We start from the raw sequence: 22,431 nt of genomic DNA, 5'->3' as shown, positions 1-22,431 counted from the left end.
TGCGGTTAAGGCGGAGGAGAAGGACGTGACTTAGTAATAACTATCGCAGCGAGATCTGTCAATATATAAAATGATAAGCCAAAGCAATAAGGGAGAATCAATTTACAAGATTCGCATACATGTGGGATCCGCGGTAGAATGTTGAACGGTTCGTTCACTGAGGCGAACCTTCTTGGCCTTCTTGGGAGCTTTAGGTTGGTCCTAAGCGACCCTAAAGCTTCCCCGCCGGCAGGATCCTCATGATCAGAGGCCTCGCCGTGGCTAGACCCGCTGGCACCATCATACCTCCACTTACACTTGCGGGTAAGATCTGAAATAGCACAAAAAACCCCCGCGTAATCAGATGGCGAAAGTTCTGAATCATGGGACGATGATCCTTCGCTAACAGAAGAATCCTCACTAGATGAAAGGATAATCGTCCCATTTGGATCCAAAATCGTAAGAGGGCGAGGGTTTAGGATGCATACACCTTGAGCGTAGACAGAATCGCTGACGACTGGCTTGAGACGCAGTTGAAGTTTTCCTTGGTCTGCTCAAGGATGGGTAATTTCCCAACCTCAAGCGAGCGGCGGAACATGTTCCCAAAAATGGTAGGAACGAGGACGTCGAAGACAGAGCCATCCGCTGAAACAAAAACATATGTAAGAGAGAGAGAGAGAGAGAGAGAGAGAGAGAGAGAGAGAAGGGAAGAAGAAGAGAAGATACTTACTTCCATCATCCCTGGAAAAATAAGAGAATTCATCCGGGAATGGCCACAAGCAGCTCATTCCTACCAACAGTAACGCAGACTCCGGGATCAGCTCCATTGGGGTAGGAATCCGCGTTAAGTTATCATACCATGACTGATTTCGGGAATCAACCATGGTAAGATCGGTAAATTTTTCGGTCAATGAACGATGCACCATGACGTTCGGGATAACATCTTCGTTGATCCAGAAAAATTTATTCTTCCACTCGTGGGCACTGCGAAGGGCTCAGTCCCTATCGACTTCTTCATGACAGCACAACTGAACCAGCTCCCGCAGGCTTGGAGCTTGTAAATAGCCTAAAATCGCTCCACAGAAGGAGCTTCCTCCAACGCTTGGCAGTAAAACTCGAAGTGGCGTAGCCGCATGAGCCCAAAAGGATGCATTTGGGAAATATGGATTTCCGTCAGCGTTATGAAGCGGCTCACGAACTTTGTAATCGGCAACCTAAAATTGCGGTGGTGAAAATTTCACCAGGCAATCTTGCCCGGTGGAGGCCTGTTGGCAGTAGAACCGGCAGCAGGAAGCTCTGGTCCCCAATTTGGAGCTAGCCCGTACAGGTTAACGATGTCCTGGAAGTCTCTTTCCAGTTTATCAACGTGTTCTCAACAGTTGATGGAGGATTCTCTCTTTTACCACCAGCCATTAGAGCGGCACGATACGTTTCACAGTGAGCTATGATGATATGTAGGAAAAAGAAATGCAGAGAAAGAAGATGAATCGCTAGAAATTTTTTGCAAGTGAAGAGATAGGAGTAGCGTTCACCCCATTACATACTCATCGCAATTAATGCGATGTGAAGGAGAACAGCTCATCACCAGTTATTATCCAGTCAGATATTGACTTAGGTGGGAACTGACAAAAACAAAATGATTTTGAACTAGTTACCTAAAAATACGTGCAGACATCTCGAAAATAACGCTTGACGGCACATAGATTGAAGTCATCACATCTCAAATCCCTAAACAGTAACCCCAGTCTGAAGCTATCGGCGGACAAGGATGCCTCTCACGCCCAGAATAGAGCAGTGAGTCCATAATTCCACCCGCGACACGATTGTGCAGAAGAATTAATGGACTTGGGGGACTTATAGATGTAGGGTAGTGAAACTACCCGCAGACTAAAGGATTCACCCCGCGGGTCTCCAACACAACCCGTGGATTACCAATGAGCATCTGCGGAAGAAAACCGCGGGCCACATAAGGAAACTCACACGTGCAAGGTTCCCACGTGACTTGGAAGAGCAGTTGTAACAAACCATTTCTAGAAGATCATCCCAACATTCCCTGATAGTGACACCAGCCAATAAAAGGATTACAGTTGGATAACCTGGTAACCGTCCCAAACGGGTTCAGGTTGTCATATCCTATAGACAGGCGATACGTGTCCATTCAGGTAGATATGGAATATCTTGACAGTAACAACTTCACCAATCACCTTCCTCCCATCCCCGGCTATAAATACTCGAATCATCTTCATGAGGTATTCATTCACTCTCACACGATCAGAGCAATTACTTGTACTTTTGGTACTTATTCATTCACAGTACAGTATTTATTCTCACGCCGGATGGTGGTTACAGGAAGACCCCCATCTTGTCCTTCCCGTGACGAGACTCACTGTGTCTATTTTGCAGGAAGTTAGCTGGAATCTGAGCTCATCGGGGATTTAGTGTATCTTACATGTGGAACATAGATTTGAACTATCCAGTTTGAATCCGTACTTCTGCAGTCTTTTTATAATTAAAATTCTCGATTTGATTTATATTTGAATGATTAAAGACAATCAACTTACCAACAACCAAATTATAAAATGTTAGAAATAATTATCTCATAAAACCTTACTCTTCATAACTTTCAATAATTTTTCATTAATGAAAGTTAGTTACTTGTCTGCAACCTCAATGTTTATTTTAATTAACAGAAGTGTCAAATGAAATTTCAAAGGAAAGAAGGGAGATGGATTTTAATTTTAATTTACACAACAAATAAGGAAAAATTTCTAAAATATCACACTTAGAAAAGAGATTTCTCAAATAGACCTTTTTTTATTTACATGTCCATAAAGTCTCTCCAAAACACGTTGGCGGAGAGTTTTGTTTAAGCCAATCAAAACCAACACTTGTTTCAAATTTGTCTTTGACTACAAGTTTTGAACGAAATCTGTCTCAGACAACAACTTTTAAACCAAATTCAAATTCCAATAAAAGTTGGCTAAGTATTGAACGAAATCTTTCTCGGACAACTTTTGAACCAAATTTAATTTCTATTAGAAGTTTTCAAGTTTTATCTTAATATTATATTAGAATAATTAATTTTTATTTATATTTTTGTATTTCTTTTATAACTTTTGAAATATAAAGTTTTATAAAATTTTGAATATATTGTTGAGACGTGATTACTTTTATCTACGTGCCGACATAAATTGTATTCAAAACCAAGTCGGGTCAAGTTTTTATTGAACGTTTCGATATAAATTTGACATAACTCGGTTTTGAGTAAAATTTATATCGGCACGTAGATAAAAATAAGTCCGTCTCAACGGTATATTCGAAATTTATTTAAAATATTATATTTCAAAAGTTATAATAGAAATAAAATTAAATATGAGTAAAATTAATTATGATAATTAAATATTAAAAAAGAAGAATAACCAAGTTTGGTTCAAATGTTGTCGTCCAAGACAGATTTCGTTCAAAACTTGTCGACGAAGACGGATTTCGTTCAAAACTTATCGATGAAGACGAACTCCAATCAAAACTCATCGGCTAAGACGGATTTGAAACAAGTGGATGGTTTTGATTGACTCAAACAAAACTCATCAAAGACGACGGATTTTATTCAAAACTTATATCCGCCAACAGGCTTTAGAGGGCTTTATGAAATCTTGAAAAAAAATGATTACTTTTTATTTCTCTCACAGATTGAGTCATTTTAATATTTTGTATTTTGGAGAGTTTTAAAGGTAACAACTTTTGAAGTTAAAGAGTCCAAAACCTTAAGCGTAAAAACACATATTTTAGTTGGTGAATAGATTATTAAAAAGTAAAAACTAACACATATTTTAGTTAGCGAATAGATTATTAAAAAGTAAAAATTATGTTGTGTTTATCGTTAATACACTATATGTTTTTTTGATAGTCGCAAATATGCCATCAAGCACAAAATATTTTCATCAAGCGGATTCAACACTACTCATAAAGTGATCACCGATTCTCAAATATTTAGCGGTTCTTATTCAAACTCATATCTACGAGTATAAACAAAAAATACCATAACAAAAAAAAACAGGAAACAAAATTTAGCATACTGCATTAAGCATATAAAGTAAGATAACATTGCATTCCAGACGCAAAAAAGAAGCAATTGTATCAAAGTTCAGACCACGACTTTTAACCTTCTGAATGGGAAATTTTGGCCACGTCTTTCTATCAACACCATTCACCTGCAAAAGAAAGTCACCCAGAATGCACACTCAACAATTAAGTCATCACACGTACAGCTGCGAACGAACTGAGCTGAGCCGTTAATGAGCAGCTACTCAGGATCAACTTGCTAAAAGCTCAGATGAAGACATCTAAGTTTCACTTATACATACCAAATATTTTTTTTTACTCGCCCTTTTACAAGAATTTTCACTTATAAAGTTATACATATAAATTATTTTTATTTTATATAATAAATATATAACTGAATAACAAATATTATTATGCATAAAACTATGACATATACTTTGTTATATACAGAAATTATAATTATAACTATGTATAATTATTGTATATATAAATTAATTAATTAATAATAAACAGTCAAGCCTGACCCAGCTTGAGTTTGAAAAATTATTAATAAGCTCGGACTCGGCTTGTCACCTTTACACCCTGATCACGCTACTTGCAAAACTCATAAAATCAACTAGTTTTCCAAACTAAGATCATTCATTGACAGACAAGTTTCTAGTCATCATGTCATGCCTCACCAGATCAATAGTAATTAAAAACAGAAATTACAGAAATCAATTCTTAGCAAAACTCTTTACAAAACTCAAAAGACGTTCAACCATCAAAGTTTTAAAATACCTGAAACATGAGGTTGAATAGAAGCCACTGACTAATAATGTGGAGGAGACCGAGACCGAGACCTAGACCTTGAAAGCCGCCCACCACCAGACGGCGCCTCATTTGACTACCAGTCTTGTGCAGGCGACAGTTCCAGTTTTTCATGAGAACCGCCTCTCTGGTCTGTATACATCGACACCCTGCCATTTCTCCCAGGACTTGCACGTCTAGACTTGTATGTTCTGGCATCGTTGTCATCATGAGGTGGCGGTGACCTTGAATACTCATTCCGACCTCTATCACTGCATGTAATATCGCATCCCATAAATTACCATCATATAATTTTGGTACCATATCAACAACATATTTTCATTAATAAAAGCCAATCATGTTGCAAGCAGGATTATAGTATTTAATCTACTTAGAAACTATAGCTGAAGAAAACAACCCTAACTCTTTATTTCTGTGGGTTGTACAAACATTGTGCTAGAGATATTATTAGTTATTACCTTTACCCGAACAGTTGGTAAAAAAAGGGACGATTATAGATTAACTTTTGTTCCAAAAGCAGGTGCGACTAAAGATCTTTACAACCAATTTGTGATGATCAATAAACTGGAATTGGAAAGCTTTTGCAGCTATCATCTCAATCTCTATATTCTATCTTTCTTTAGCAATACAGAACTGATAAACTTCGAATCTCGTGGGCCCAACTTTAATCTTTATTTTCTTTCTTGACTGTTGGTATAGGCAAAGCAATATATTATTAAACTTCATACATTCATATAGATGAGTTTCAAGACTGCAAAATTGTAAGCAGCAGAAATCTCAAAGTGTATGCCAAATGAATTAGTTTCCAATTTCAAATTTGATGAAAAACGTCTTGTCCATAGAGCAGAAATTAACAACTGCATTCAAAACAAAACATTTCGGACCAAGCAGCAAATCCACAAATGACAAAATATAATAGAAAAATCCTGTTACGGATATGAGTTGAAATTAACTTAGCCTAGCGTATTTTGTTTCCTACGAGGAAATAAAATCCAAGATAGTGCTTCTAATCTAGTGTCACTCATCATCATACGCACTTAGGGAATGAACAGACGTAACCTTAACATTCATTTGCTTTGGCACTATTACATAATAAATTATTTCAATTCCAACAGCAAAAACCATACAGTATTTCTCAAATTAAAGTATGCAAGGTAAAATTAAACCATGAGCCAGAACTCTAAAAAATGCATGAAGTCGAAGTTAGTTGATCAAACAATAAATAACAAGCTATATGGATCAATAACGCCGGTATCGGTAATTTCCACACATATTCCACTTTCAAGTAGAAACTCCTTTGAGATGGAAGAACTAGAAAAGCTTAAGCTTAATTCAACTTTTTATGTCTAGCTTTAATAAAAGCTACTCTCACGGAACTTATCGCCTGATTAAAAGATAAAATCTCCAAACAAAAATGAGAACTGACATGCAAAGCTAATTTAAAAAGCGTATTTTAATCTACCCTCTTAAAGACTTTAAAAACATAACCAGCCAACAAATCAACAAAATTATACAAAACAAAAAAAAACAAGATGAACATGATCCTAACCTGAAGTCACGCCTGACAGGTGATAAAGAGCGAGAATATGCTGTTTTAGAAGAGAGAAATAAAGATATCAAAAACATGAGACGGAAAAATATCAAAAGCAAACAAAGTAGCATGTAACATTATAATCCTGAACTACACACAAAAAAATGCCTAAGTGTGGCATAATGGGCTGTTTGAACAGGTTGAATAACAGGCCAATGAGTTGTTTTAAAGTGAGTTGACACTTAATGGTAAACTTTTTTTGGGTCCATTTTTTAAACAAATAATGCACTAAGCCACTAAATATAAATACAAAAGTCAAACTAGTACAATAATAATCTTAAGTTTTTTTAAGAAATAGATTTACGAAGCTGTATGCATGAAAACTTACACTTAACCATTTGGCACGTTACCTTTTTAACTTGATTTTTAATATGAACACATTGACCCGTTTGAGATAAATCATAACCCACATCAACCCCTTTATTACTTACTAAACCAGTTAAAACTGCCACCTCTAAAGAGACATGTCCATAAAAACATTGTGATGTCATCCCATATAGATGTTTTTTCATCTCAATGGAAAATAGTATCAATGCTAATAGTTCAAGTGAAACTAACATCGACGTCTAGAAAACCTAGGTGGGGTCCGCCTAGCACCCGAGCCTCCTCCATAACGCCCGCTGAAGAAGAATACAAAAGCAATCAGAACAGAGCAAAACATTAAACAGCCATTAGGATAATATTGTTGGTGTGTAAAAGTGACCTCATCTGACTAGTTGTTCTCATTTCACGGGGAGTTTTTCTATTTTCTTCAGCAAAAACAATAGCTATCTCACGCCCCCCAATCACACAATGATTTAACTCATGTTTAGCTTCTGCTGCATCTTCAGGGTTACGGAACTTCACAAAACCAAACCCACGTGGCTCACTGCAATTATCAACAACATAATCATCATTGTAATAAACTACTACCTTTTTATGGGATATTTCATAATATACTTGTTAGCTACTAGCGAAAAAGATCATACCCAGTATAATAGTTTTTGGGAAGATAGACATCCTTCACGGGACCAAAACGTTCAAAATGGATTCTAAGATCTTCTGGCCTGCACATACAAAACTACTTAACAAACTTAAGTGACAATAAAAGCTTTTTCTCCTCTTTTATTAACTGATTTACGTATCCGATTTCATTCGCCCCATGGTTGGGAATTGATGATTGGCTTTGTCTACAAGGATTTTGAAATTGTTCATAATGGTCAAACTAGATACAATTTTCAAATATTGGATTTTCCGTTATTTAAATCGCGTATCTCCGTCACTTGTAGTGATTTATCATTTAATGAGTGACTAAAAAATGGTCTACCTAATCCAATTAGAATGTTTCTTACTTTGCAGTTGTACATAAGCAAAACATTGAAAATCACTTTTATTTCTGCCCATCCCGGAGAGGCTATTACAGCCCTACTGCTTAATGTAAAAATACAACACAAATAAATGACACAATTGAAAATTAAAGTTTCAGAACAAGCCTTAAAAGGTCACTAAAGCCAGCAAACACTCACATGCTTGATAAATTTTCCCTTGCTATAAGCAAGTAAGCATAAATTTCTATTTGACTATTGAAAAGAATCACATAAACAGGTATACAATCACGAACCTGTTAGTACTGGGTTCAATAGAGTGTACTCGATCAGTTAAAAAAACGAATTTAAACCAACCATTAGCTTGACTTAGGCTATTATAGTAATGTAGAAAATACTTCATGTGAGCATTTTTACAATGCAGGTTTTATAGAAGTTGTCTTCAGACTGAGTTCACGAAAGAATGTTATTAATATTCAGCATACCCTGATTTAGGTAGCCTGACTAGTTTGGAGTAAATATGCTGCTCGTTATAGACACAGAGCTGCAAAACAGGTCTTATTGTGTTAAGCATGCTAGTGACGACGTGGTTAACACAAGCATCAAACATTAATACGACTACTTTAACTATTTATATCTCATGTGTATAACATAGTTGTTTGTTTCATGTACCAAAAAGGAGAAATAATGGAGCCTAGCATACTAATTTTAATTATTTAAACAAATTAGATTGCATAGTGTACTTTTAATTAAAAGGCCAGCAGGGCTGTAAACGAACCAAGCGTTCAGCAAGCAGTTTGTGAACCGTCCGGCGGGAAGTTCATTTAATAAATGAACGAACATGAACAAGAACTTTTGTTTGTTGAACATGAACAGAGGTTGCATTCGTTCATTTGTGTTCGTGGACGTTCGGTTATGTTCGTTAGTTAAAGGTTTGTTTTATATTTTTATAATACTTTATTTGTAACAACCAACCTAACATTTAAATTTAAATTTTATAATTTTGTTGTTTTTTATGTTCAATTCATTGTGTTAATGGTTTGTTTTACAAAGTCTTGTTGTAACTAACAACAAATCTCACTCATGCTTCATTGGCATTATCAGAATAAACCGCGGATTGAGGGATGACTATGTTTATAACAATTATTATTATTATTATAATCTCAAGTGCTCTAACTTTATGTTTAATAATTAAGGTGATTATGTTTTGGATTAAGAATGTTGCTTTTAGAATACGTTAGTTTGAATTTTGTATTTCTAGGATACAATAAGTTTCGCGTATGCACATTCATCATCACAAACTTAATGCCACAAAATCAGATTATAGTCGTCTCTAAAACCTAATTTTAACAATCTAATAATTACCTAACTGATCGATGATGATGATGATAATAATAATAATAATAATAAGTTGACCTAGAATCGAGAGAGATATTGCGAACGAGAAGGCCGGAGGGAGGAGGAGAGCGGCGGTCGGAACGGCGGTCTCGGTAGTCATCGTAACGACGACGGCGAGGACTGTAGCTTCTGCTTCTGCTTCGCCCGGACCTGCCATGTCTTCCCATAGTTTAGTTTGGTTCGGTGTGGTGATTGTTTCAATGACGACGCAAATTGCCCTTAATATAATATTATTAATTATTATTATTATTACTAGATTTTATCATCCGTATTACGGGGTTGTTTTACATTATTCGTTTTTAATATTTATATATATATATTTAGATTTTAATTTTATCTATTATAAGAAAGTTAATAATTAATATACTTGAGGTTTGATGATAAAATGGTTTCACAAATAAATGATATGTTATAACCGGTTTAAAAGCTATCTGGGTTTAGTGATACTCATTACCCGTTTATTTTCTTTATTATAAAATTGTTTCTTAATTATAAATAATATCTTTTTTTAAAATAAAATAGGATATTAATTTTTAGTATATTCCTGTTTTTTAGGATTTTCATATCAAATATTTGATAAGATTATTTTTTAATAATAATGAAATGTTATAACCCGTTTAAGAGCTATCTGCGTTTGGTGCCGTGAATTCGGGTCAAATGCGTGAGAAACCTTCATTTACAAATAAAGTAATCTGATGGCTTGAGAGAATGGTTGTTTTACATTTTTCGTTTTTTAATATTTATTTTTTGGGTTTTAATTTTCTTTATTGTAAGAAAGTTAATAATATACTTAGCGTTTGATGATGAAAGGCTTTCATAAATAAATGATATGTTATAACTCGTTTAAAAGCTATCTGGATTTGGTAACCTATGACCCGCTTATGTTTTTTACTAAAAAATTGTTTATTAATAATAAGTAATATCTTTTTATTTTTAAATTGGATATTAAATTTTAGTATATTCCTGTTTTGTAGGATTTTCATATCAAATAATTGGTAAGATTAATTTCTAATTTAATGAGATGTTATAACCCGTTTAAGAGCTATCTGGTTTTTGTAAGACCCATACATATGAATTTGGGTTAATCAATGAGATGCCTCTATTTAAAAATCAAGAAATCTGGTGGCTTTCATAAAAGAGGGGAGCGACCACATTGCGACACATAGGATTTTTGGGTTTTCGTTTATATATATTATAGATTTAGAATATTCGTCCAAACTGTCTAAATTCGTATGGGTTTAACATGTTTTGTGACTTAAATAGATAAACCTGTCTAAATTCGTATCTTAACATGTTAGAGACTTGTTAATAACCTGTTTATATTTTTAAATGCAAATTGTAAATAAATAATCTCACTTTTTGTTATTGACCGATATTTTTAAGGGGCCGTTTGGTTCACGAATTGTTCTAGAATTGGAATTTAAGAAATTCCTTTAAAATCCTTAAGGTGTTTGGTTATAACTTTTGTTAATGAATTGAATTGAAAGAACAACTAAAAAGACAAAACCTGCCCTTAGATTAAAAAATACAAGACAGAATTACAAATTTTGTCCTTTAAAATAAGACGAATTACGGTTCGTGTCCTTTTCTAAGTTTCCTTGCAGGCGGTGTACTTTAAACTTTTTTTTCCTACAAGTTTTGTCCTTTACGCTAACTGGGTTAGAAAAAGTCAGTTAAATGCCCTCACGTGAGACGCATGTGAGGGCATTTTTGTCTTTTCGTCTACCCTGCAACTTATTCTTCCTCTTTTCTTCTTCATTTTTGCAGATCTCTCTCTCTTTCTCCCCCCCTTCTCTCTCTCTCTCTCTCTCTCTGTTTAAACCACCACCACACCACTAACGGCCACCGGAGACCATGTTAATCGCCACCACCACGTACCACCGCTCACTCTCCGCCGGGTAATCCTCCAGCCTCGTCCCGCCGTACACCGTTGCCTCCTTCTGCACCTCCAACACCACGCCAGACTTCAACCATATTGTTGCTGTTAAGTACTTCCCCGGCGGGAACACCACGCGCCCGCCGCCGGCGGATGAGCACGCGTCGATGGCGGACTGGATTGGTACGGTGTCGTAGTGGATGCCGTCGCCGATGGCGCCGAAGGCGGTGACGGAGATGGTGATGTTATTATTGTTAGGGTTAGGGTTTGAGACTGAAGGAAGCTGGAGAAATGATGACGTTGATTGTGTGGAGATGATGAGGATTAAAGTGGATGATAAAATGAACAAGGAATGGAGGTTAAGAGTTATCGGCATTTTTTCCGGCGCCGGTGTACGGTGGTTGCCGGCGGAGTTGAGGATTTTGTTTCCGGAAAGATGGTTCGAGTTTAGAACAATGGAGTTCAGGGACGGAATGCCGGAAAGTTGCGGTGGGATTTCACCGAAAAGATTATTATTACTCAAATCAAGTTCGGTCAAATGGGAAAGACGCGAAACATCAGCAGGGATTTCGGAACTCAAACTGTTCGAACCCAAATCGAGAACCTGAAGAGCGGAACAATTACCAATCTCGGGTGGAATGCCGCTGGAGACGTTATTATTCGATAACGACAGAACAACCAACGACTTCAAAAAAACAAAAGTCGCAGGAACGTGACCCGAAAACAAATTCGAAGACAGGTTCAAGTACCGCCACTTACTTAGATTTGGATTGAGATCTGCAAAAATGAAGAAGAAAAGAGGAAGAAGAAGTTGCAGGGTAGACGAAAAGACAAAAATGCCCTCACATGCGTCTCACGTGAGGGCATTTAACTGACTTTTTCTAACCCAGTTAGCGTAAATGACAAAACTTGTAGGAAAAAAAAGTTTAAAGTACACCGCCTGCAAGGAAACTTAGAAAAGGACACGAACCGTAATTCGTCTTATTTTAAAGGACAAAATTTGTAATTCTGTCAAAATATAAATCAAAGTTACAAACTCATCAGATGTTTTCTATCTTCATCTCTGAAGGCACCAGCCGCCATCTCCGGTAACAACGGCCCCCATCATCCGCCACCGCCACCTACTTCTCTCTCTCTCACTTCAACCTATCTATTTCTCTTCTCTCAATTATTATCTTCTCTTATTCTAAAATCGATTGTCGTCTGAATATTTTGATATAAAAGACAAGACAGATCTAGAGTGACATGATAGATTTCACATAAATTACATTGGTAGTTGTGGTGCCCGGAATTTCGATGGTGGTTGTGGTGGCCGGAATTTCATTGGTGGTTGTGGTGGCCGGAGAAATGGTTAGTGATAGTGGAGATGACTCGTGATAAGTACTAAGTAGGAACAACAAATTAGGGTTATTTAGGTAATTTTGTGAGATTCTTGGACTTTCCCTTCAAGTGAAGGATTATGAATTCCATGGGATGAAGGATTTCACTGGAATGTAATTCAAATTCAGATTCCTTTCCTTAACCAATCAAACATACCAAAGGAATGGAATTTAAATTCCAATTCCTATGAAATCCCGTATATTCCTACCAACCAAACGTGCACTAAAAATCACTACCAACAGTCCAACCTATTAACTATTTTTGCCTCAATGGACCTTGATTTTGTTGCTTGAATCCAGCCGTCAACTAAGAGAAAGAGACCCGAGTGATATGGATTCGGAAAAAGTACCTAGACCTAGATCCAAGATCATGCTTGAGTCTCAATAGCTTGTTTTTTCAAAATATTAGACAGTCATATTTCAAGTAACAAAACTTGGGCTTTTATCGTATAGAAGATGGTTCCACTTAGGAAGAACACGTAATTATTTTTAAAACAAAGTTCACATTTTGGTCATAAATGATATGCAAATCAAGTCTTTAGATTCAAATTAACTGTGCTTACATTTGGACAACAGATTTCTTAAACAAGGTCACAACATAATAATAACCTTAGCAGAACATATTAAAGCGGTTCGGATCATAACATATGCAAGCAAGTAATATATGAAAAGTTTACCCATAATCGAAGGAGACATTGCAAACAAGGAGGCCCAATGGAGCAAGTGAGCGGCCATGTTGAATGTTAGAACGATGGTCTCGATAGTCATTGTAACGATGGCGTGCTTGTGGCTGTGGTGGTGTACAACTAGGACTGTAACTTCTGCTCTGGCCCGACCTGTGGTATCTTCCCATCGATTGGTTATGATGATTGTTTGTATGACAATTGACAACACAAATTGCCATAAATAACTCCAAGAAGAAAACATAGAACACGCAGGTTTGAAGTAAGAGAAAATGCTAGTTAGGAACCCAACATGGGAAATATTTATCAAGGAGCTAAAAATGGTTGAAACTTATTGAATCATTTAAAATGAGTATGCTGGTCGGTTTATTAGTTTGAGATGCAAATGTCTAGTTTAAGATATTGGTTTAATTGTTTGGAATGGTTTGAAATTTGATCTATTATTCGCGTTCTATTAATATAAAGAAACTAGACTTAACAAGTTTTTCAGCGATAACAAGTCTAAAATCAGTATAAAAGCTGTGAATTTCAACCCTACGTTTCTTCTTCAAAATCGACCCAACCATCATAATTAGCCTCAATCTTTGGTGATTCTTGACCAATGGAAGCTAGGTTCGAGCATTCACGTTGGAATTTCTATATCATCTTTAACCAATAAGTTAAGGAAAAGTTTGAGATTTTTATCATATTTTGCATCACATTTGATGCCCTAAAATATGGTATTGACATACAGAAATAGTGATTCTATATATATTTATGTGGACTCCATATATTCATTCCATATATTTTTTTGTGACGGGAAGAAAAGAGAATATATAATATAAAAGAAAAAACAAATAAGTATTATTTGATTGAATAAAGATAGATATGAGAAATCAGATGTGGTTTTTTTTAAAGAAAAAAGTTTATGGATAAAGGAATTAGAGATGAGCTCGGGTTGGTATCGATATTGACCTGTACTTACCCTGAAATTAAGAAATATTTGGTACCAGTATCGGTACTAAAATGCTCGGTTAGGTACAGGTAGGGGTGCAAACGAGCCGAGCCCGAGCTCGACTAGGCTTAAGCTCGGCTCGTTTACTATATATCAATTATTTTTTTTAATATAATTATAATTATTTTTATATATTTTTTCTATTATAATTTTATGTATAAAATTATATATATTATTTAGTTATTTTTAATTATTTTTTTCATAACATTATATATATATATATATATATACAGGGTTTGGATCAAATACAAATGAAATTAACATGCTAAACGTGAGAATCAAATAGTGAAAATTTTATATACAAGTAGAGTAATTACTACTTGATTCTTATGTTTAGCACGTTAATTTCATTTGTACGTTAACCTCCCCTGTATATATATAATAGAGGAGAGTACGGCAAATTAAGACGCTTCACTTTAAGGGATTTACAAGTAATATTGCATATGATACAAACATGAATGAGAGCAAAAGAGTCATTCTGACATTAAAACTCACGGTGTTATTCAATTTTTTTAATATAGTTACAATATTGCCCCCTCAACTGTGATTAAGATTTGTAAATTTAAAGAATATTTACAATAATGACCCTTAATCTTTTACCTATATCTTATTTTAATTTTCACTTTTAACCCAATTACCCCCATGATTTTTAAACTTTAATAACCTTTTCATACTTTAATATTTTTTTAAAAAAACTACACCATAAAAACGAGCATATTTTTATCTTTAATTTGAGTATGATATTGTTATAATTTTTTTTTCAGTTAAAAAAATAACATTTTACGTACGTAGGGGTGCTTGCGGTCTTGTTTTGATGGTTTTAAATTAAACTGTGAGCCAAACCGGTAGTAATTCTTTTTGTCGTCGAAAACAAAACATAACCTTTGGAAATTGAAAACAATTGGCCAAAAGTTAAAGAAAAAAATTAACTGTGAAATCACGGTTTTACGATTTCAAACCGAACAACGAACACCCATAAACTTATTACATGATTACCAAGGTCTACGTTTCTCACTGCATGGCACGGGCACCCGCCTAGTGTATGTATATATATATATATATATACTAGCGGGAAACCCACACGATGCGGCGGAGACGTCATATGAATACAAACGGTATCTTTCGGTTGACGGTGATGGTACGGTACTGCCATCCACAGATGCGCACACCTGCTGACCTGCATATTCTGGCCAGTTTACACATTTTGCAAATGGCTAATTTGAATTGGAAACACACCTGCAGATTGAACTATTGAAGTACTGAAGTACATTCATTCAAAACAGAATATAACCATTCATCCAATAAATGCATTATATATGATATAAGCTAGCAACTTGCAAATTAAAACAAAATTGCATGTAAACTATCCAAACAAGTAAAAAACAATTCATCCAAAGTTCAAAACCATTCATTCAAACTTCAAAAATCCAAACCGTTCGTTCAAAATTGAAAAACCCAAACCGTCCATCCGAACTTGAAAAATCCAACATTAATCCAAACCAAACAAAAAACAATTCAAACTTGAACAAACCAAACAATACAAAAAACAAATTAAATAATCAAACGACGTGTCTTTTCAATATTCATCCGATCTTCATCTTAGCGATTCACTCAAAACACCTAAAAAGTGTAAAAATTAGTAGTTAATAAAAAATTCGAGCCGAACATGAATAACAAAATATGAATTACTACCTTTAGTCCACAATTCGAACAACATCCTAACTTTTACGGGATCAAGCTTCATCGTTTTCAAAGTACTTTGACCATTATCACCTTTTTACGTAAATATGGTTGTTTGATCTGTCCTAGCATTTGGATTTTTAGTTATTCATGCTAATAACCTCCTTTTTAGTAACTCCTGGTAAAAGTCTATAATGCATATATTGTTGAAAAGAAAACTATTATTTAACCATAGTTGCATACAAAATATATGAAGTATGAAACAAACAAGCAAATATCAGAGTGAACACGAGATAATAATAAGAGATAGTTACCTTCTCCACAGCTATGAGTTGTGACACAACCATCAAGAATAGAACCGTCCAGTTACTTAATGCATTGATCAGCTTCCTTGATACTCCATGGATACAAACCTAAACCCACAAGAAAATTACTACGTCAAAATCATACGAAACAGGTCTAACCGGTTAAACGACTCAAATCACTTACCAGCTAGATAGTATCATAGAACATTTTTACTCGAATCACTTATCTTGTATAAAAATTTATTAATAAAAAATGTAAAAAGGAATTAGAAATTTAAATAAAATATATTATCTTGTATAAAAATTATTAATGAAAAATGTAAAAAGTAATTAAATAAACAAGCTTAAATTATAAATTACAAAACTGGCTGAGCTCGATCTTAAAAAACTACTATGAACTTGAATCGTTTAGACCCCTAAATTTACTTGAATTTAAATATTAAAAGACTTAAACTAATGATACCATTTAAGTAGATTTGGCCTCATACCAGTATCTTTTATACATTAAATTCTGCTTGATCCACCATTTCGAATACCTTCACAAAGCCCACAACCTACATGTACTTTTTATTAAAAAAACAACTCTATTTCATTACTAAATCATTGATGAACTTACTTGTTAACTTTCTGATAAAAACTTCCCATAATGTTTTGACTTCTTCACACCTGAAACAACATTTAAGTAAACAATTTTGTAACTCGATAGAATACTAATGACTTGGTACGATTCCAACTTTGAAATAGCCTTTCTGAACTCTAAAACTGCTCCTATGTACATAAGTGGACTACCAATATGCAATTTCACGTCTCTAACCTTCTGCAACCTTTCATTTTTTTCAACAACTTTCAAATTGACTTTTGAATTCCACTTGAAATCAAAATAGAACTTGTTCAAAACAGATCCATAATTAAAAATTAGACTACCTAAGTTTCCACCATAACTTAACTTCCAAACCAAAACTGAGTTCACGCTACCGGCCCGAAAAATATGGTTTGGGTTTCAAAAAGAGTCTAAGCATACACTGACATAACAACACGAAAATAACAAACCAATTCCACTATCTAACAAAGAAGCATATATTGGCATTATATATATATAAAGATTATAAAATAGCTATTTTTTATATTTATAAAGTTTTCTACTACTTTATTGCTAAACACGACCTAGCAGTCGCTATTTACCGCTATTCGCTATTGACAACTATGAATCGGGCCCATTTTGACCCGCACTAAATATTAGGGGTGTGCATCATTAGGTCCGACCCAAAAGAACCCGAAGAACCGGCCCAAAATAACCCGAGGCCGACCCGACCCTAATTAAAGTCACCAAAAATCGGTCTTAGAAATACCCTCAAATCGGGTATCGGGTCGGGTTCGGTCCTCCACACATAAATACCTAAAAAACCCGAGGACCGATTTTCCTATTCCTGAAATAATGTATAGTGGGCCCTAACCCTAAAATAATATGCGCTGCATATCATGGAGCGGCTGTAAATCTATAATGCATAAGTCCAATGTTATTGATCATGTGTTCTTCTTTGAAATAATAGTGATTAAGTCCAATGTCGACTAAATTATTTATGTTTTCGTTAAGGGAGGAGATGTATGCAATTTTGTTATCATATTGCTATAGTAAATATGTTATGTGTTCATTCTCTTGATAAAAGTTGCAGAATTAAACTCAAACAAGCATGCACATTACAAGTGTAAAAGAAAAGTATGAACCATATTTGTTAAGCCAAGTTTGTATACTAAGATAAGCTTGGTAAACAGTTCATACGCTATCTGCCAATATGAAGAAAGAGTAAAGCTTAAATAAAAGTTGCAGAATTAAACTCAACCAAGCATGAAACATTCAGGAAACAACAACTATCAAACACGTTTTCATTAAGACATTTCATCGAACACTTGGAGTGCATACTAAATCAAACAATAAATTAAACATCTATTGATCAATTCTGGTCCAAAATTGAAAAATCACAACCTAGTAATCAGGTAAAAAGGTAGAATTATAGACCAAATTCAACATAAACTTAATAGATTTTACCTGTTGACAGTTGTTTGTTGTTTGTGTTTGCTTGAAGAGTATTTGCCCATGAAATCGTCCAGATATCCTTGCTGAATTGAATTGCCTTGGATTGAAAGATGGAAATCTGTGAATTGTTAATCTGTGGCATCAGTCATTTGTGAAAAGAACCGTTACCCGATCAGACTCAAGACCGTAACCCGACCTTCACATCAGTCATTTACTCGGTCTTTATATTTCAGTTATAGCGGGTATCGCGGGTCGGGTCGGGTTTTACACAATGCACACCCCTACTAAATATTACTTGTTTTGACACAAACCCTTTTCGCCCATAATAAAAATTACTCGTTTTGACACAAACCCATCGACTCGTACTAAAAATACTCATTTTGACAAGCAATTTTCACCCAAACTAAAATTATTCGTTTTGACAAACCAACTTTCACCCGAACTAAAAAATTACTCGTTTTGACAAACCAATTTTCACCCGAACTAAAAATTACTCGTTTTAGCAGAAGATGTGTTAACCAACCCGCCCAGTTTTCACCACTATCAAAAGATGTGTTCTTGCTTTGAGTGTAGGTTAGCATTTTTGGAAATGCTAATTATTCAGATTATCACGTGCATTGTAACATATATATTTACATATATGAATTTAACAAAATAGTTTAACACAACATTATCAAAACATTCGTATCCATAAATTTAAATGTTCATACAAAACTTTCTATTACTAATATTAACTTAAAACCAACGTAAGTTCATATTTAAAACCTTTATTATATATTTTGGTCTATTTTTTAATGTTGGATTTAACAATCATGCTATTTTAGACTTTAGATTGGTGATATTTTTACTTTTAGTAGGTATCCTTTTGCGTTCACTTATGTTTGTATACCATTGTCAACGTTCAACAGGACATAATTTCAAAATCACCCTCACTGCATACACAAAAAAACCAATAAACAATAAATAAAATACATGTGTACGCGCGTAGTACATATATGCATTTGAAAGATGGAAGCCTAAAACAATAAAAGTGAGTTACCTGGCCTTCTAGCTTCAAGATTCGCTTGCAGTTTCTAAGCGCAACAGCAGCATCATTACCCATAGATTTAAGTATCACAACATCGGGACAGTTCAAAAGTTTAACACTCTTGTCCGATGGGCTCTGGTCAATCCAATATCATTAAAGATATAACCTTCTCTGAAGTCCCCACATGGATTTCAAAAGCCCTGGTTAAAGCTGAGTTAAAGGATCTTTCAGTGCTTGAAATTATGACTTGAAAATTACTACGAAACTACAATTAATTTATAATTCATCAAAACAAATTTTATAACAATATTTTAACTAATTCAAAGAGTGGAAAAAAGAGAGAAGCTGATAAAATATACAGTTTACCTGGGTTGGATAAAGAAGTCCAATAATCCACTTTAAGATTGATGGCTTCTGATAACTTCCACAAGTTTGTAGGCAAAAGTGACAGTAAGGCCGCTACCTGCAAATCAATGTCAAAAATAGGTGATGATTAATAAAATAACCTGAATGAAAGGATCATCACAAACACTATCAATCAATTGTCCATGTCTAATTAAATAGAGTAAATGTGTGATTGTGCCCTATGTACAAGGTCAGCTACTTCCTGTAACAGTAAAAAAAAAATGAACCGAAGTAAAGTTGAAGGGCAATTCTTGCCAAAAACAATTTTTTTAACAACTAATCTTTTCTTCATCAAAAGCTCAATGTATGGGCTTCCTCATAGCTGTACCAAGTGAAAAATCAAACTTTATAATGATATCCTTGTTTTTATAATGTAAACAGTTATTTATTGAATTTAAATTCGGATTTAATGTATCTCCTAATCTGAATAAAACATTACATCTTACAATTCAGATTTAGGTTGATAAGGACTTCCATCATTGGTCTGAGAAAATAAGAGTGCAATCAAGCTAGTGTTAGGTCAAGAGTACCTTGTAAGTGACATTGAAAGAGAAGATGGCCGGATGAGGCGGTGGTTTCCGGTGGTCGATATCTCGGTAGAGAGAAATCAGGAAGACGGGGGTAGAGAAAATGAAACCCTAGATGGTGCAGCTGTGGAAGTAAAAGAATGCCTGCGAAGTGGATTCGAATTTCAAAATTATAAAAAAAAGCGAAAACAATTAACCAATTTTCAACACATAGTTTGTTTTGTCCCAACCAAGTAGGGATGGCAACGGGGCGGTTTCGGGGCGGGGAATGCCAATCCCATACCCGCCCCGGTTTATAAAACCCATTACCAAAACCGTCTAAAAACCCGCGGGGACTAAACGGGGAATCCCCATCGGGGATTCGGGGAAAACCGCGGGTATTCGGGGAACCCGTCTAGCATAAATGGTTTTTAAACGGGCTAAATTCCCCGTGGGGATCCCCATTTAACCGTCGGGTTCACCGTTTAAAACCCGATTGTAAGAAAATGATACAAAATTACAATACAATATTAATACACAAAAAGTTCAATATCCAAACACATTACACATACAAAAGACATTATTAATACATAAAAATGTTTATTTCTCCCATCACAACGGAAATTAACTTCATGATTGATCCTTCTTACACGTCCATACCGCACCCATTCAACCATTCAAACACTTGTCACGCCGGATTGCTATGATAATCAAACATTAACATATTAATTGGAAACTATATAAGAATCAATGTTAAACCATATTAAAATGTAAACGATAAACCATATATATATGTATTACCTCAATACCATCGTCACAATCATATTCAATAGTTTGGCAATATGCCTCGGATTCTTCTGAACAAGTTGCTATATTCATATCACAAAAGTCAAAAGTTTATATAGTAGCTAAGTTAAAAATAAAAAATAAAATGTTTGTTTACCTTTGATTTCATTCAACAACCAACTTTGGGCGCACATTAACGCTTCCAATGTTTTTGGATGAAGACGGCTACGATGTGGACTTACCAATCTACCACTTGTACTAAAAGCGGACTCGGAAGCAACGGTAGATATTGGAATCGCCAATATATCTCGAGCAATCTTTTGCAGCCTTGGGTACTTGACACCATTTGTTTTCCACCAAGCTAAAAGGTCAATCTCAGTTTCTTTTATCCAAACTTTCTCTTGTAGATACAAATCAAGCTCCGTTGTGACACCTAATATATAAATAAAGTTAATACAATTAATGAATAAAGTTAAATTAATGTAAATAATAAGTCATACCCGAATGATTATCCTCTTCAACGAATGTGAAGTATTCGTTGAAAAATCTTCCACCCCCCGCATTGTTTTGACTTGATCTCACACCATCATCCCGTGAAGTTCCTTGACTGTAACTTTCATAATCTTGAAACAACCTATATACAAGCTCCTTAAGTTTTATTATCGCACTCTCCGACTTTTCAGAACCATATATCTTTGGAAAAGCAAACTCCATTGCTTTCAATTTGTAACGAGGATCCAAAACTGCTGCTACTCCCATTACCCCATGAATAACCGACCAATATTTATCAAACTTAACAATCATCTTCTCTGCCATCATCTTGATCATAGGGTCTCGATCTTCTTTCCATATACCCAAAGAAGATTTAATTTCACATATTGATGGAAAAAAGACATTCGCTGTCGGATATTTAGTACCCGAGAACATCAAAGTCAGCTCATAAAACAAACTCAACTTATCACAAATGCTTGAACCTAATTCCCAATCTCTTTCAGTTGGCAAAGTTTTATATTGGGTTTCTCTTTGCTTTAAACGTTTGAAAACTTCCTTGTAAAGAATAGCGACTTTCAACATTAGATATGTCGAATTCCAACGTGTTTTGCAATCAAGAGGTAACTTTTTTGAACAATCTATTGCTAAATGACGAGCAGCTTCCTCAAACTTTTCTACTCTTTTTTGTGTTCCCGTCCAAAAAACAACACTCTCTCTAATTCTTTCGATTCCTTCACCAATGACAGATAAACCATCTTGAACTATTAAGTTCAATATGTGCGCACAACATCGCATATGAAACAACTCCCTACCTAGAATCAAAGAGCTTAAAGACAACTTATCCAATAAATAGTGAATCATTAAATCATTAGTGCTGCAATTATCAACTGTTACTGTTGATATCTTTCTATCAATATTCCAATCACACATTGATTGATATAACACCTCAGCAAGAACTTCAGCAGTATGTGGAGAAGGTACATAAATAAACCTAGTAAAAGTACATTTGATAAAACATTCAACATATTAAAGTGGCAATTAATAAAACAAATTTTGAAGTATACCTCATTATTCGGCTTTGCATTTCCCATTTCTCGTCAATTAGATGTGCGGTAATTG

The 22,431-nt window shown here is 34.9% G+C and overlaps 1 protein-coding gene across 2 annotated transcripts; it reads right to left on the bottom strand.

Annotated features, from left to right (window-relative positions):
- Nucleotides 1–4,907: 4,907 nt before the first annotated feature.
- On the bottom strand, nt 4,908–9,311 carry LOC143612997 (serine/arginine-rich SC35-like splicing factor SCL28). 2 transcript variants are annotated; one of them, XR_013150037.1, is made up of 7 exons: nt 9,163–9,311; nt 7,411–7,488; nt 7,146–7,310; nt 7,001–7,062; nt 6,401–6,440; nt 5,310–5,538; nt 4,964–5,102 (listed from the first exon to the last, which is right to left on the bottom strand). XR_013150037.1 is itself a non-coding variant. In XM_077086835.1 (6 exons), exons 1-6 carry the CDS (start codon nt 9,309–9,311, stop codon nt 4,928–4,930), a joined length of 669 nt encoding a protein of 222 aa, XP_076942950.1. In that variant the 3' UTR covers nt 4,908–4,927. The 2 variants fall into 2 exon arrangements, 1 of the variants encoding a protein (XP_076942950.1); XM_077086835.1 differs by lacking the exon at nt 5,310–5,538 and having other exon boundaries at nt 4,908–5,102.
- Nucleotides 9,312–22,431: the final 13,120 nt, after the last annotated feature.

This window comes from Bidens hawaiensis, unplaced genomic scaffold, assembly GCF_021521415.1.
Source record: "Bidens hawaiensis isolate Kalapana, Puna unplaced genomic scaffold, B.hawaiensis_p1.1 tig00036368_1, whole genome shotgun sequence".
Taxonomy (NCBI): domain Eukaryota; kingdom Viridiplantae; phylum Streptophyta; class Magnoliopsida; order Asterales; family Asteraceae; genus Bidens; species Bidens hawaiensis.
Note: the sequence above shows the minus strand (reverse complement) of the source record. Positions and strands in the feature narration are given on the sequence as shown.

Excerpts from the sequence above, each read along its gene's own strand:
- LOC143612997 (XM_077086835.1), bottom strand. The coding sequence starts at position 9,311 with ATGGGAAGACATGGCAGGTCCGGGCGAAGCAGAAGCAGAAGCTACAGT. Across the intron at positions 7,489-9,162 it reads AATATCTCTCTCGATTCTAG|GCCAGAAGATCTTAGAATCC; the intron begins GTCAACTTATTA and ends TTGTATGTGCAG. Across the intron at positions 6,441-7,000 it reads TAGGTTTTCTAGACGTCGAT|CATATTCTCGCTCTTTATCA; the intron begins GTTAGTTTCACT and ends CTTCTAAAACAG.